Here is a 17,897-nt window from a genome sequence, read left to right as displayed (position 1 = left end):
ATAGAAGGAGCACAAATCGAAGAAGGAAGATCTTCTATTCTAGAATGGCTAAAAGAGAGGCTAGTTTAGGAAGTGAAAGTGGTAGAAGAAGAACAACAAACATATGACATAGCAAGCCTTCTAAGTCAAACTTGAGAAGTCACCGAGAAGAAGAAAGCTATGAAGATGTTGAAGGTAATTAGAGATGAATCAGGATCAAGAAAGTTACAAATAGCTACTCCAAGAGTTGAAAAGTATGAAGAAGAGATTACAGCTGATGAGTACGATATAGAGACCATTGACTTGGGTCCACTCACGTTCGAGCAAGCTATTGGTGATGCAACTGATTCAATGAAGGCCGTCAATGATATTTTGAGAGCTGAAATAGAAAAGAATAGAAAACTGGAAAAGGAGATAAATGCATGGAGGAACTACATTCAACAATTTCAGCAGCCTTTGACACAGGAAAGTCCAACAACTACACCACCTCCTTTGCTTCTCGCAGAATCAGTAGATTATATGGAGAGAATGAGGAATTCAGCACAATTGATGGATGCATGGATAGAAGATTTATATACTAGAGTGAGTGAGTTCATGAAACGGTTCATGCAAACACTTGATACAGTTATAAGAGTCCTTGGAAGAACTCATGTGCTTATAGAGGCTTTTGAAGCATTCACTCATGCTAGAGATGTTATCATCCCCGGTGCTTCAAGTAATAAGGAAGACACCAAGAGAGATTTTATCTAGGGAAAAAGTAAGGAAAGAAGGAACAACGCCAAATCTTCTACAATGGAGTAGCCTGCTTCGCACAAAGAAGATTGTCTTCGAAGAAATTGGAAATGGATGTGGCCAAGTTCAAGATGAAATGCATCGAATTTATGATAAGACAGTGGGAGTAGTGTAGGATGTCTCGAGGAGAAAGATTGATCCAAGAACAGTCATTGAACCCAAAGAATTACAAGAAAGAATAAAGATTATCTTCTACGGCGAAGGTGGTATGATAACCAAAGAGTTAATGAATGATATGCTCGAATTTGTGGTTTTGTCAAAAGGTTCAAGAGTTCGAACCCGAATGGGAGGATACTATTGTCAAAGCTTTGGATGAAGTGATGCACATGGAAGAGCAACTCAAGTTTCTACCAAAGATCCCGATGAAGGAGATAGAAGAAATGGTGACTAGATTCATTGAATATGCTAGAAAGGAACGTGAGAAAGGGAACTAGATTCTAGAAGACAGTTTGTTATGATCCCATGTGGCATTTTGTGTTCCTATTGGAGGATGCTTCCTCGATTTTCGTGCTGACATGTGTTGCCTTCTTATTAGTTCATTCATGGTGATGATTATCTAGATAGGGTTTTCATTTGTGTCAAACCCTAATTAGGGTTTAGGTGGCAAAATCTTGGCCCTTGATCTCCATTTGATCTGAGCCCTTCATTGTATTTGGAAGCTCTATATAAGCTTCACTCATTTTCATTTGTAAGGGGGAATAGTAAATGTTTAATAATCGATAGCAAGAGACAATAGTGAATAGTGAGAGAGTAATAGTAGCAAGAGTAAGACTTGAATAATTGTTGTTATTTGACCATTGGATTAATGAAACATTGAAGTCATGGTGTTTTTACTCAATCCTTGAATTTCATTGCATGGTTCTTCTATCTTCTCAAGCTAATCTTTTGATGATAGTTTTAGCATTAAATTACATGATGGGATGTTGTATTTGATATATAGTGAAGCTTGTTATCCATACCACTAGCTTCCTTGCTGATTGTAAGTGAGCCTTGCGTGGTCAACTGGAGCGTTTAAAAGTGTTTAAGTTCGATTATTGTTCAACTTTTGGTATGCATTCAATTGATGGTATCTATGGTTAACAATGATTTGAAAACCTTAAAACATCCTTAGAAGATTGCATTAGTTCTAGCAAAGTGGTTCATGTATGGCGATGTCATAACTAGTTAAGCTTCATTTGTATTCATTCTTCATCCATTCATGCTAGAGTAGTTTAGAATTCCTTCTAAACCCTCACCTTTTGCCTTTTTTTTTGAGAATCATTTAGTAGTTTTAGGAAGAAGCCTCATCACATACCGTCTGCTAATCGATTTTTGAGTCTTTTTGAACCATAAATGCTCTTTGATGAAACAGCAATTACAACGATCAACTAGGCTTATCCACAGGTAGAGATCCTACATTCAGAACCTTGGAGTCTTTCTTGGATGAACCTTAAGCAAATCTTCAGCATCCAAAAGATTTTGTTGAAGAGAGGATAAGATACTTATGGTATTTTATTCTATGTTCGCATGTGCGTAAAAAACACATCAACACCTTCCTCACATGGCACTTTCCCTACCATTCTTCACTTCCACATCCCACTTCACATCACTTTTGACCCCCCCCTACCGTATCATTGCTTGGGCCCACCAAACTCTAAGGTGAGGGAAAAGTTTTTAAGGCATATTTTTGTTTAAAAAAAAATAAAAAAAAATGAACCACCTCACAACCCACTCTCCCCACATTCCTTCCACCTTATTCCCTCTGTGGCCCTCTTTCTTGCCACAATATCCCCTTCATTATCACACCTTTCCCCTCCCTTTTCACACCCGTGGTATATTTGGGCCCCACTAAAATTTTAGGAAGAAGAAGAGCGCATATAAGAGAGCACCAAAACAAACATTTCCACATCAAATAAACTCAATTCCAAATATATTCGGGGCAGAGCAGAAGTGTGAATTCCATCAAGGCAGAGTGGTGAACATCAATTCGGTCCAAAATAATTCATAGGCAGGGCAAGGAGTAAAGGGAAACAAATTCCAGAAGTAGTAGAAAACAAATTTCAGAAGTGAACCCTGGCAGAACGAGGTGTGAATCTATGTGAGGAAATCAGACTAGACACAGGTTGAATGAAGGAAGGAGTGCATAGTTAGATTGCCAAGTCAGTTAGAACTTGATGTTAAAAGATAGAGGAAGTGATTGATGTAAAAGAAATTAATGCTTTACATGCAGCTCTGGGCATTTGTTTTACTCCATTTTATAAATTTACAGATTTAAAGCACCATCATTTCCAGATTTGAAGCATTATTTCCAGATCTTAAATAAGAATTCCAAGAGGATTACTACATGAGATAATGATGGAATGGATATACAAAAGATGATGAGGACTAGCAGGGTGTTCAAGTTCAAAGAAAACAGATGAAAAGAAGACTCAATGATGCAAATGAGGACAAGATCACTGATTCTCCATGAGAGAATTGATGCTAGAGGATATAGGTGATATGTTGGACAATTCCTTGTCTTGTGCAAACAAAGTTCAAAAATCCGATTTGTCTTGATGAAGGCAAGTAAACTCAATCTTTCAAATGACTTTAGTACTAACGAAGCTTCAATCACCGATTTGAAGGTACAAATCAAGTCCAAAAAAAAGATGTTTTGATCAAGTCCAAACGAAAGATATTTTGATCAAGTCCAAACGAAAGATGTTTTGATCAAGTCCACACGAAAGAGCTTCAAGTCCAAACAAAAGATGTTTTGATAAGCCCAAACGAAAGAGCTTAGAGTCCAAATTAAAGTTGTTTTGATCAAGTCCAAACGAAAGAGCTTCAAGTCCAAATGAAAGATGTTTTGATCAAGTCCAAATAAAGATGCAAAAGTCGCCAAGGATATTAAAGTTCAAATGGACTCAAGTATGTTGCCTAAGTTTATCAATGAAAGCGAAATTGAAAACGATGATCAAGAACCAAATAAAAGAGAGATAGGCGATTCATAAATGATAAATTGAAGATGATAAAAAAATTGATCATTTCAATTATAATGCACAAGTGAATACAAGAGGGCGAAATGCAAATGAGAATAAAAGATTGATCAAGGAAAGACAATCAACCAGATCAATGAATTTCACCAAGTAATTTTTTCAAAGCACAAAGCACAAATGAAATATAACAAAATCCAATTTGACATAAGTCCAAATGAGACCTTAAAAGCCGAAAATCTTGTGCAATTCAAAAGACAATCAGCGATCTGATAAGGAGAAGAAGTCGGCCTTGAAGGGTAGGCGCTCTGCAAAGTGTGAAGTAAAATGTTTTATTTAGAATGCAAAGTTGTCCTAATGAGAAGTTAAAATGAAAGGTGGCAACTTTTAGTCCTAAACGCCTATATAAGGGGGCATTCAATTTCATTTTTAAAACATCATTCAAACCAAAATCAGATCTGCATTTTAAAACAATCCACGATTTTCTATCTTCAAGACAGCAAGTTGACAAAAGAAATCAAAATATACTTTTAAGAGAGGCGATTTGGTTTGTAAAGGTTCTGATCTCAATCTGGAAAATTTTCAGTCCAATTTGAAGGCAACATAAACGAAATTTAGTGAAATTCTGTGCATCATCAGACCTATAGCAAGCACAAAATCAGACATATAGAGGTGGTGTTGATGTTAGAACCAGAAACATAAGACACAGAAATCTGAAACTTAGAAAATCTCACAAGAACAAGATACACAAAATTTATCCTGGGAAAACCCTCCACCTGAGGGTGAAAAACCCAGCCACACAAAAAATATTTTATTGAATGCACAAATTGTGTACAGAACTTAAGAGATCGAATCTTCACACACAGATGATCTCAGCTGAACATAATAATTATATCAGAAGACTGAAGATGATGCAAGGTCATAGCAGCAAAGTCCTGAGCTTTTCATCGATAATCATCAAATACATCAGAATATCGATCACACTAAACTTCACATCCCTTGGCATATATATAACACATAACACGACTCAATATAGCTCACGAAGAAGAAAGAAGGAAGGCCAAACACCAAAAGAAGATGTCAGTTACACAACCGACATACACAAAGAGCCAAAGAACTTCAACGGAAGAAATCCACGAAGAAGTAACTGCTGCCAGCTCACATACAGATCGGAGACGGAATACTTCCAGCTAATTGCGAACAAGAAATAAGGAACAGCAAAACGGAAAGACAACCATTGGAGAAATAAATAAAATCTCTTGAAGCGTACGCAAACATTAATAGGTGGGACGTAAATAAAGTTAATATGTATTTTATATATTTGACATCCTTTTGTTTTCTTTGTAGGTGATTAGGTAAGGAATCAAGGACAAGTCAACATCAAGATCAAGCTCGAGTAATGGAAAGCAGAGATCAAAGTTAAGATCATGAAGGAGATAGCTTGTTTGACGAAGAAATGTTTTACAATCTTGAATTCCCTTCGGGAATCCAAGAATCAAAGTCAGTACGCTTCCCATTATCACCACATTGAGCAAGTGAATAATGTTGATTATCAAGAGATGTTACTCAATACTCATTCATGATGATGAATCAAGTCTACAAGTGCAAGTCGAGATGGCGTCCTTGTCATCATTCCACCAATCAAAAGATTCCACCTCAACATGTCCAGATGCAATGCACCTGACTCGTCTCATGGAGGCACAAACTTTGAGCTACCTACCTTCCTTTTCTATTGGTTCACATTCAATTGAACCTAAATGTAATTTTCTCATTGGTAAGAAGAGTTTGTTGTAACAAACCCTAATTAGGGTTTCCATCTTGTAATCTCGGCCATTGATTGTGAATCAATTTGAGCCGTTCATTGTAAAGAGCTATCTATATAAAGCTCATTTTTCTCATTTGTAAAGGGGATTAATAGAAAATAATAGCAAGACAATAAGAGTAGAAGAATAGATAAATTAGAAGCTAGAAGTTAGATTACAATAGGAGAAGAAGAAATTGTTGCTAAGACTTGTAAATGGAGATACTCTTTTCATTGAAGTTATGGTGAAATGTGTTATTTCGACAAGTTGCATGATTTCTATTTCTCATTTGCTTTCATGTTGATTAGATGAATGATAGGAGTTGTGAATGATTAATGGTGAAATCCATTTATCCATACCACTAGCAATTTGCTGATTGTAAGTTTGCCTTGTGTGGTCAACTGCAATTCTCAAATGAGCTTAACTTCAATTGCTATTCGTACCTTGATATGCATCATCTTGGTGGTATCCTTGTTGTTGATTGTGATTTGAACATCGCCTCCTGCTTTCCTCAGAAGATGGCATTAAGCTTTGTAGAGTTGTTGCTTTGCATGTCAAAGCAAGGCTTAGTCAAATTTCACCAAATGTTGTTCATTGTTCCTATATTCTTAGGAATAGTATAGACTTCTTGAACCCTATATCTTTTGCCATTTTATTTTCCAAGCAAGTAGTTAGAATCTAAGTTCCAGCAATGTCCAAACGTTCAACATTCAAGTATTCAATGTAAGTCCCCTTGGATTACCAACAATCACATCAACCAATTGAGCTTATCCACACATCAAGACCTAATAGTAGAAACCTTGGACTTCTCTCATTTGATCGTGAAGCATAGCATTTGAGACACTTTATTCAAGAGAGGATAAGATACCTTGGTATTTTATTTTGTGTTTGATTGTGCCTAAAAGACACATCAACAAAACCCCTCCAGTGAAACGAGTTTTGTTGTTTACCCCTGATTCTTTGAAGAGTGCTATGCAAACACTTTCCTCTCCATTGTGGCTGGAAACATCTTTGTCTTAGAAGAGGAAGATTGAATATGCTAAGAAACCACCTAAGGATGTTGTGAAGCAATTACTTCAATCCACCTCTTCTCCCAAAACTAAAAAGCTTAAGGTCACCTCAAGAATAGTAGAGGATGAGACTTCAGATCACCTTTTTTTAGAAATTGCTCATCCTACCACACAAAAGGATCCAAGTTAGGTCATAGTACCTAATTTCAACATGGCTCGCATTGACATGGGGCGACCTGTTGTGACGTTTTCACACATCGCCCCATTGCAAATGGGGACCCCTTACTTTTTAGGCCCTCCCGGTCTTTTGGCTTGCGTTTTTGGGGTCTTTTCGCAGCAGTCTCGTCAGTCTCTCTGCTTTGCAGGTGTTCGAGGGTCATTTGGGTTTAATCTACTTTTCGTTTGAGCGAGTTTGGTGAAGTCTAGGGCTTGTTTTGTCCTTTTTTAGGGTTTCTGCCTTTTGTCCTAGATTTTAGGGGTTTCTGTTAAGGTTTTGGAAAAACTGAACATACAACTGGAATCGGGACCCCTCAAGGAAGCTCCCAGTAAAATTTGAGCTAGAGCAGAGCAACTTTCTATTTTTAGAAAGTTCCTATTTTTTAGGGATTTTATTGAGTCCCAGAATGTCGTCATTTTGCCAAAAATCAAACTTACTATTTTTAGTAAGTGCTTACCTGACCTATTTTGCCCAAACATTGACATTTTGAAACACACTTACTATTTGGGAATATCTATTTTTGGCAGGATCTTCACAGGAAAACACTGAAAGTTGAATATCTCTGAAGACTGAACGTTCTTAAAGACCATTTCTAAATCCGGAAGAGTCAGGAGGCAGACAAGTTGGATCAAAAAAATGGTTTAAGTATGGAACTCCTATTCCAGAAGAAGAAAGCATGCAAAATCATATAAGTTTGGAAATTCACATCAATCCACCAATGTCATCCTGATCCGAAAATGGCCTGAAATTTGACTAAGTCTGGAAATTTGGAAGATCTTCCAAAATCTAGAATTTGCATTATGATTCCTATGGACCTGAAACCACTCTCAAACATCCTGACAATATATATGAAATATAACTTAAAGTATAAGAAAGGAAAAAGACATATTGAAGATGCCACTTATACTTAAATGTTATATTTAACATTTCATATATATATCCTGACGAAGAGCTTGGAACTTGTGAAAAGCATCAAAATCCTCCATGCATGAAGAATTCCGCCCAAGGAAATGATTGGGCACTAGATGAGGCAGGTCAGGAAATGTTTATAAATTCATGAATCCTCCACAGTGGTGAAATTCCACCCAATTGTGGACTTGGGCGCTAAAAGGAAGGTCTCAAGGATTCACAAAAAAAAGTTGTGAATTCCTCCATAGTCAAAATTCCGCCCTTGCACCAAGGAAAGCGCTAAACTCACATGGAGGTGGAAGGAAGGAGAAATTGCAAGAATCCTTCCTCTAGTCAAATTTGCGCCCTAGACCAAGGATGGGCGCTAGAATGGGGAATGCAAGGAGAAATGGACAAATTGCAAAAATCTATCACCTAGGCAAAATTCCGCCCTAGCAGTGTGGAGGGTGCCAAAATGAGGTATGCACGAAGAGGATGAAAAAAATGAAAATTCCACGCCTCATGAAGAATAGCGCCCAAGAGAGGTTAGGAGAGCCAAAATGGAGATACAATAAATTTATGAAAGTGTAGGAATTCCTTCCCTACAGCAAATTTGCTCCCTAACATGAGGGAAGGCGCTAAAATGGTGTGCCCATGGACAATTCACAAAACAATGAATTCCTTCCTCAGGAGGAATTTCCGCCTTGGCCAAGGAAAGGATGTTGAAATGGCTAAGTCGAAAAAAAAAATCAAGGATGAAATGATGAATTCCACCATGAAGAGTGAATTCCACGCCTAAGTTGGAAAACTGAAAATTTGTCTGAGGCACGCGAAATCCAGGTATCAAGGAAAGACATGGGAAGGATGAATTTCCTCTATCAAAGTCAAAATTCCAGACCTAGTTAGGAAGTTGAAAATTTTCTAAGGCATGGAAATAATGAAATTCCTTCACCAAGCTGAATTCCACATTCCACGCCTAAGTTTGAAAGTCCGGGATGGAAATATCCAAGGCAAAGGAGAATTTCAAGGGGTCAAGGAAAGAATCAGGGTTGAACTGAATAAGAAATTTCCCCTCGAGAATTTTTTTGAAAAATCCATTCTCGGGCATCAAATCACACCCAAATTTCAAAATTTTCATAGATTTGGATTCGTAGGAGAATTCTCTCCCTCCTGGACTTGAAACCCTAATTTGTGGAAAATTCCTAAAAGATAGGTGATGGTGAAAAGTGATGGAAACCCTTCTTTAAGCAAGGAAAGTTGAAGAGACTTCAAGAAAATTCTTCCTGAACCAAATTTTGTCTCTCCAGCAATTCGAGATGTGCAGGAGCGAATATACGATGATAGGGTCCACTTGCATGGCGAGGATCTATTGAATGCATGGTAGTATGGCGGCGCATTCATTGCTGGAATATTTGACCAAATGGCGATCTGGTCATTGCATGTTGAATTTATGGTAGATTCTTTTTGCATGCAACCACTGCATGTGGAAATGATGGAGCATTTATGACATAATGGGGCAATTTTTGCATAGAGGAATATTCAACGCATGTTGGGCGAATTTGAAAGAGATGGTTAATTAATGCTAGCGGGCGCTATTTTAGGCTTTTGAATTAATTGTATATGGGCATGATGGGTTTTTAATTGGAGATTCCCACCTTGTTGCATCATGTGTGGAGAATCTTTTGGGCAAACCCTAATTAGGGTTTTGCATGTAATTATGGCCTGAGGCCTATATAAAGGGGTGACCCCCCTCATTTGTAAAGGAGGGAGCCTTGTATGAAATTGTTGCGATAAGCTTTGAGATAATAACAGTGAAATATTGTTCTCTGATGGTGTCCACTTAAATTATTTTTTCAAAGTTTGCATGGTTTCACCTTCCTCACTTAGAGTAGAAATAGTGAAGTGCTTTGATTTCAATGGAGAATGTAATGGTGTCTGATGAATTTCCATGGTTCATACTTTTTGCATCTTGCTGGTTGTAAGTTGCAGTGTAAAGTTAGTCTGAGCCCCCTAAATTTGTGTTAAGTTCGATTGTGGATGGTCATTTGGATTGCACCGTTTTTGGGTATTCAAATGTACTTTCTCGATTTGAAAATCCTCTAGCATCCCCAGAAGATTGCATCGGTTCTTGCGGAGTTGTAGTTGATCTTGGCGAAGCAGAGCTTGGTTTATTTGGAATTTGTCCACCAGAGCACTATTCATTGTTATCACTGCCCTTAGGAGTAGATTTAGATCCTTCTAAACCCTTTCCCTTTTACTTTCAGTTCATTTTAGTCTGTTCGAAGTAGCAGCATCGCAGAATTGCCATATCCGATGATGGAGTTCCAACCACAACAAAGAAGTGAAAGAATGATGCAAACATAAGGCCCCTTGGATTACCAGCAATCACATCAGCCAACTGAGTCATGTCCGTAGCATAAAGGAACCTTGGAGTCGATTGTTTGAACTTCTTGCAATCTTAGCATGCAATCGCACTTTGATCAAGAGAGAGTGAAGTGACCGTTAGGCAACTTTATTCTGTGTTCGACGCTGTCATAAAAAACACGTCAACACGACCTAGTAGGGATGCCGACCTTCGCAATTTCCAGGTGACAACTACTAAACTGATGGAAAGGACTGAACAAGACAAGTATGACAAAGAAGATTTAAAAATGGTAGTGAACATACTTTTGGATTGTTTGAGATTATTATTGGGCCCATCCTCATAGTCATCTAGCTCCTCATAGTCATCTAGCTCCTCATAGTTCATACTTGACCCAAAATCAGATGCTGACAAAGAATTGATAGCTAAGGTACAAACTGATAGCCATTTTCGCCAAGTCACTCAAGAATGGATCAAAAGGGTCAAAGTTAAAGGAGGTCCTTTTATTGATGGCTTGCGAAAGGTGTATGGTGAACTTATTTTGATGAGGAATAGAGTCAATTTTGAGGTGGAGACCACCAAACAAGAGGAAGCCGCGTGCCTGCAAACAATTGAAGAGCTCAAGGAAGTGGTGGCCCTAGGTACAAACGTTGTCGTTGTTGAAAAGATTATCACAAGTACCCAAGACAATCAATGTATCATCTAGATAGAGAACCTAAAATGGAAGTATACATTTCTAAAGCAAAATATTAAGGAACAAAGCAAACTACTTAGGGATGCAAATAAGATGCTGGGAGAGATTGTGCAGGAGTTCATAGACATTGGGTGCCAAATTAATAAGCCAAACAACTTTGGGATGCCATAGTTGACGAGCTGAAAGCTGAGTTCATTAACATAGTCGATTCCCTCTCAAATCCTATGGCTTTCAATGAGGAAAATCAAAATAGGCTGGCCAAAAGCAATTCCTCTCTAACCTAGTTTGCAAATCATGCTAAGGATTTTGCTACCAAAAATGAAATTATCCGCTTTGGCAAAGCCTTGTGGAGATTAAGGACCTAAAATGTTCTCATCCCTCAGGAACAAGAGATACCAACCGTTCTGAAGGCAATGAAGGACTATAAGGCCAGATTGGCACAACAGCAACACACTCAACAAGACAACTCTAGTGTGGACCCATTCAGCCATGACTCATTTCTTTGTTTCATTCATGTTGATGTTATTTTCTCCTAGTGTTTCAAAATACTTTATTTTTAAAGGGTTCTTTTAAAAGAATCAGTTTCAAGAAAACATTTGATAGTTACATATGTGGATATTATAAATATATGTTTAAAGGACTTTGGAAAGGTCCGAATTTTGATCCCCATTATACTTTGGTATAAGAGTGAAAAACGATCAAGAAGAAGATTAATAAAATTTTGCTGCTTGTCCATTAAAGTATTTATTGTCTATGTGCATTAAATGTGAAGTTTTCTTTGATGTTCATATTAAATCTGTGAATTTGAATGAACTCGTGTATGTGATTACTTCTTTGTGATGAAAATATTCATTCAAAGCAATGCTTACTCCCTTTTTGGAAGTTCAGTGAGATTCATTTTGGGTTAAATTATTTTTTTCACATTTGTATTGCATATTGGTGTACAAATACCAATTGTGATATAATTAAAGGATAAACGGTTTTTGAACCTTTAGATTGAATAATTTTCTGGAATTTTATCTTTCAGTTTTGTTATTTGTGCTTGTTGTATAGTGATGCACAAGCATATGTTGCCTTCTCTACTTTTTGGTGAAAAGTATACGTTCATATAATTTTCCTAAACAATCTGATTGTAAATCTTACGAAGGGAGCTGTACCTTTAATAAAATCAAGAGGGAAACTAATTTACAGTTTATCCAACTGTTGTTAACGATTTGGTCTCACTTTTGGGCAAAAAGGAGTCCTTGTTTATAAATTCCAAAGAGACAAATCTGTTAGCCAACATATACCATTGTGGCACCTGATAGGGATGGTTCAACCATTGAATAATTCTGCCCATGAAAAGTGATAAGAAAGGTGATGAGATGTGCCTACGGGGCAGTCTTAGATAGTTTCAAGCAATAAGTATGCATGAAAGAAGTGCCTGACAATTCGATAAGTAATAGCAACAATGAATATTTGTGCTTGGACTGATTAATTTTTTTGGCATATAGCATTCAAGAATTTCAACATGTTCTAGACCTCATGAAGGAATAATAGAGTAGTTTGAAACTGTAAGAAAGGCTCGTTTTGTTCTTTTGAAGAGGAATATCAGCAGTTTTCCAGCCGCCTAGGGTTTTGGAATTGTCTGACAGTTTTCAGCAGATGGAACAGGCAGGACAGCAAAGGAAAAATGTAGTCATATGGTTGTCCTTTGCAACAGATAATATTCCTGTGTTTCTGATTTGTGGATGCAGATTTTCTGATTCAAATGCCTAGGGTTTGCTGTTCCTGAGTTCCTTTTCAATTACTTATGGTTAGTTTTTTGTATGCAAAGGTGGAGGTGAAATGCTAGGGTTTAGTCTCCATCTCCTAGGACTTGTTGCATTTATGACCATGGCTAAAATTTTGCTTGTCTCCACCTCTTGTTGCTGGATTAACCAAGCTTGGTGCCAGGGTTCTTTTGGAAGGATTTTTGACTTCATCAACATGTTGAGGTTTCAACAGTCTCTTCGCGCTTTATTGTTTTCAATTTGTCAAAGGATGCACATTTGAAATTTTCTATTTTTGCAATATCTATTTTTAATCATATTCTATTTTTGGATGAGGATGAGGACCTATTTTTTGGCCGCTTTAGTCAATTTTTATTTTATACTTTGCTTGGGATAATATTTACTTTAAATTTTCTTTCTTTTTTAATAACCTTAAGTGTTTCACTTTAAAGCTTGTTTTTTGGAAATTTTTTGTAAAATAAGATCATATTGAAGTCCCAAAGATTGGGCATTTGTAACTTATAAATAAGTACTTTGAACACATTAACTCTAGAATGATGGTAAATGCTATGCTTATGCTGCCAAAGCTATTGTGGAAATTGTGTTTGTAAGTTTATAGATTATTCCCAATGTGAATACTAAGTGCCGAGCTTTGTATTGATGCCACTTTATTCACGTGGGTTCTAACTTTGTGTACAAACTAGCTTTTTAGTCTTTGAAATCATGTGTTGTTGTAGTTGTTATTCTTTTTAAAATCTTGTTTGCATTGAATAGTTGGTCCATGTTTTAGCTAGTCAAAAGATGTCGTTTATGTGTGTTTAGATTAGTTGAGTCATCCTTAAATATCTATAAGTATTATTTGCAAGGCATGACCATTAACTTTTTGGTTCTTGTTTCGAAGACAAAAACATAAGCAGGTGGTCATTTCCTTTATGCAATGTCCCTCAATGAATCTCGTGTCATTTGCATATTTGTATATCTTGTGTATAGTTTTTAGTCTAGGGTTAGTTTAGCTTAGGTTTAGGTTTATCCTCACAGACTGTTCCATTTTGTTTTGTCTTGCAAATGACTAATTAAAACACTAACACACTATCTTACCATAATGATGACCCCTTGGTAGTTGTACTTGTATATCAGATCTTTATGGTTATATTACTTCTTTTGTTTAGCTGTAAAGATACCACCATTCTATGCTATTAATAAGGTTTAATGCTGATCCTTATATACTGACATTTGGTCTCATCCATTGACATAATGCTGTTTGTGTACGTTACTTGTGTGTGTACCTCTGAGAAAGGTATTTGTGTTAAAGTTGTAGGTGATATTGTTATATTGAACTCTATTCATTACATACATTTGTTAATAGCTAGTGCTCTTAGTAAACAGTATTTTGGGTAACTCAACTTGTATTTTGGCCTGAATAGATTCTCATGTAATATTTAATAGTTATTCGTTTGACTTCAACTTTGATCAGCCTTATAACAGTTTCCAAGCTTGTGACTAAGGTGACAAATTTGTTTATAGAATCCTTTGGTAATAGATTGATCGAACCTATGAACCAAAATATATGTAATGACTTTATCTGACTTGAGTGATGAAAGTATGGTGAATTGTTGTGACACCTATAGATTGATTATTAAATAACTGTAATATGGAGCCTTTGCATGGGCACTCCAATTTTATTGTGTTAGCCTTAATATAATCTACAAACATGAAACATTTGTTGATCTGTGTCTTTGTGGAAAACGTTGCCATTTCCCACAGCCCTGCTAATAATGGTAGAAATTTCAGGCTCAGAGTTAGTTGTGGCAGACAGTCCAGTTGGCCGACTTGGTCTTACAGTATGCTATGACTTGAGGTTTCCTGAAATTTATCAACAGTTACGCTTCCGACATAATTCACAGGTTATCATTTCTCACTTAGTGATAATCATTCACTTGTTGATTGTGTAGAATTTACTTGACACCATTTTATTTGAAATAAGAAATCCATTGTTTGCATTAGGTTTCTGTTTCTTTTTCTGGTGATATAATAATAGAATTAAGAAATTTATAAATTAAAAATATTGTAATGTTGGATGTTTTTCTAGGTATTGTTAATTCCTTCAGCGTTTACGAGAGTCACTGGTGAAGCACATTGGGAGCTTCTTCTCAGAGCTCGAGCAGTTGAAACACAATGTTATGTAAATACCTGTCATATCTGAAAATATGAATCTTCTGTATTTTGTTTTTCTATCTGAGATTTTTAGTGCTAACTACAGCGCTTCTTGCAATTTAGCTAGCTTCAACTATGTATACATGAATTCAATTTCAGTAAATTATGTCTTTGTAAGCTATTGTGATTGAATCTGTGGCTAGAATACAAGGGAGAAAATGATGTTGCTTCTTATAAAGTTGGTGCTCTTTCCTAATTTTTTAGTCCACATTTAATTGTATCATATACCTATTGATGGTTTTTTATGACACCTCAAACACAGAATAAAATTCTAAGTATTCTATCCTCTCTTGAACAAGGAAACCTTATATGCTAAATGATATGATCAATTAAGGTAACCCCAAGGTTTCTTTAGTCAGGTCTTGACAATGCAATGGATAGACTTAGTTGAAATGATGTGATATGCTTCTGGTATCAGAAAGGGACTTACGTTTATGAATCGCAGCTGGGACTTGCAAACTAACTTCTCTCAAACAAAAAAATATCAAGAGGGAAAGGGTTTATTGAAACTAATCTAATCTTAAGGACAATGATAATAATGAATAGTGCTCAGATAGACAACTTCCTCAAACCAAGTTTTGCTTTGCCATGATAACAACAGCTACACAAAACTAATGCAACCTCCAAGGTAATAAATGATTTTCATATCATAAACATTCATCCAAATAACCAATATTGACGCAATCCAAATGAGCAATCACGACCAAACTTAGCAACAATATTTAGGCTTAGGCTAACTTTACACTGTAGCTTACAATCAGCAAACCACAAAAAGTGTGAACCAAGGAATTCATCACATATCATCATATTTCTCCATCAAGATCAATGAACTTCAACTAAATTTGAGATGTAGAAAGAAAGGGAAAATCAATGAACTTCAACTAAATTTGGGAAGTGAGAATTTAATAAAGTTACTCATTATTATTTCCCTCAAGTTCAAATGTAAATTAAAAAGAAAGGGAAAATCAAAAGGCAAAGAAGAGGGAAAGACAAGAGGTGTCTCCAATGGTTATAAAAGAGCAGTGAGGGGCTCATTTGAGGAATGTTGAGTTTATTCTTCCTCTTGATTAAAACCCTTGTGCTTCTGCAGTTTGGAACTCGTTCCATCTCAGCCTCTTGAGGACAAAATCCCTCTTGGGAAGATCGGTTTCGGTGGTGAAAGATTCCACCCTAGCTGGTGTTTGGTGAAATCATCCAAGTTTCGCTGCACTTCAATGGTTTTGGAAACAATACTTGGTCGAAGGGATAATATTATTCTAGCAGCTATTGGAAAGGTTTGAAGGATGTTTTTGGTGATTTTTTGCAGAGTTTTTCGTGTTTAGTTTAATGATATTTCAGCATTCATTCTGCTGGTCGACCCTATGCTAGAGTAGGCTGTTCTACCCATAAAATGGTCATGGTGGATGAATTTTGATGAAAACTGATTTGGGTATTGGTCTAAAGTTCTTTCAAACCCTAGGCGACCCTGTTTGGACTGATTTCAATAGGTTTCAAATCGAATGTGATTTTATTGAATGAGGTCGAACTGTACTAGCTGGCCAACATGTTTGAACTTTGGGGAGCATGAAAGGTGATATTTGGAGGCTCTAAATTCAGATTTTCAATCTGTTTTCTCCATCAAACTGAGTGTCCTAGCCTTGGAAGTGTTCAACAAAGTTTATAGAGCCAAAGGAGGTTGCAAAGAATTGTTATGAATTTTTGAAGCACTCACCCCTGTATTGCAATGCCTATTCCAGCAAGGCTACGACTGTGAACTCATTTCAGTCCTTTCACCTGAGACATTTATGAGGGCTGAAGATCTGTTATGAAGCTAGGAAGGGGCTTGAAGGAGTGTTTGGTAATGTGAAATCAACCATGTAATGTTGGTGTATCCACATAATATATTATATCTATGAACCTTTGTCCCTGTTGCTTGCAACCATCAGGAAGTATCTGGATGTTGAAGACTGAACAGTATGTTGATCTCTTTTCTAATCTATAACCTGTTCTAATGCTGATTTACTATCATCCTAGTTGGGAATTGAAAGGTATTTAGTGTTCTGAAGCTGATTGGAGGATACAATATGTTAATGCACTTCACGACTTGCTGCTACAGACCTGAAAGAGATTGATTTATCTGATTTATGGATTGCTGGGCATAACAGAGGAACTTATCAGACTTGTAAAAAGGGCATAGCAGTTGTTGAAGGTTGACAATATTGTGTGAGCACTTTACTATATGCTGCTGGGTAATTCTGAGAGCTGCCATGTCATTTTCAGATTGATATCTATGATGTAAGGTCCAAAAATATTTCTGCTCATGTAATTTGATTTCAGTTATTGCAAATTTGAAAGGAAACTCTATGTTTCAGTCAACAAGTGTTTTAAGAAGAAATGCAAAACTTATTTGTTCAACCAATGCATGTCATCTTTAATTTCTGAGCAAAAGAGTTTACCTAAATATATTAAATAATTTCATTACCTACCCAATCTGAAACTGCATTTTCAATCTATCAAGCAAACTGATTGACCAAATTACTCAGTTGGGAAAATAAAAAATTTAAGGTAAAACCAGTTCGGGATATTTCACCATTCGATCATTTAATGGTCCAAAATTCAAGTTGAATATTTTTATAGGGTTTTTGAACCTTGAAAAATTAGTATCTCACCATCTGCAAATGATCTTTGGCTACATTTTCTATTTTAGGATAAATTTAAAATTTTGAAGCTCTGGGTAAATTTTCAGGTCTCTGCATGCTAAAATGCAAAAATTTTGAACGTAAAAACCTTGCAATTTCAGTCCTTTTAGGGCATTTTACTTTTTAGAGGACTGAGCTTCATGGGTATCAACCAAAACTATCAAAAATAAAAGTAGAGCATTTTTTTGGGTGATGTGAGATTGCTCTTACACCTCTAGATGCTCCTGCATCAGAACCATATAGATCTCTTTCAAATCTCCATGCAAGAATGCTATCTTGACATCCATCTGTTCCACTTCAAGTTCCAAAGTTGCAATTATAGACAACATTATCCTAATGGAGTTCAACTTAGCTATAAGAGGAAAAATCTCACCAAAATCTATTCCCTCTATTTGGGAATAATCCTTTGCCACCAATCGTGCCTTATACCTTTCCAATGTTCCATCTTCTTTGAATTTCTTCTTTAACACCCACTTACAACCAATGGGTTTGCTACTTTAGGTTGATCAACCAAGTCCTAGTTTTGTTATCTTGGAATGCCTCCATCTGCTCTTTCATG

At 36.5% G+C, this 17,897-nt stretch overlaps 1 protein-coding gene across 3 annotated transcripts in view; it reads left to right on the top strand.

The window, feature by feature from the left end:
* The window catches only part of LOC131027122 (deaminated glutathione amidase, chloroplastic/cytosolic), a 127,784-nt gene that overhangs the window by 78,740 nt on the left and 31,147 nt on the right, over positions 1 to 17,897 (top strand). For all 3 annotated transcript variants that reach the window (XM_057957111.2, XM_057957113.2, XM_057957112.2), the window contains exons 5-6: positions 14,238 to 14,350; positions 14,536 to 14,628. In XM_057957111.2, the coding sequence (XP_057813094.1) occupies positions 14,238 to 14,350; positions 14,536 to 14,628 (206 nt within the window). The remainder of the gene's footprint in view (positions 1 to 14,237; positions 14,351 to 14,535; positions 14,629 to 17,897) is intronic.

The sequence above is a fragment of the Cryptomeria japonica genome, chromosome 5, assembly GCF_030272615.1.
Source record: "Cryptomeria japonica chromosome 5, Sugi_1.0, whole genome shotgun sequence".
NCBI lineage: Eukaryota > Viridiplantae > Streptophyta > Pinopsida > Cupressales > Cupressaceae > Cryptomeria > Cryptomeria japonica.
Note: the sequence above shows the minus strand (reverse complement) of the source record. Positions and strands in the feature narration are given on the sequence as shown.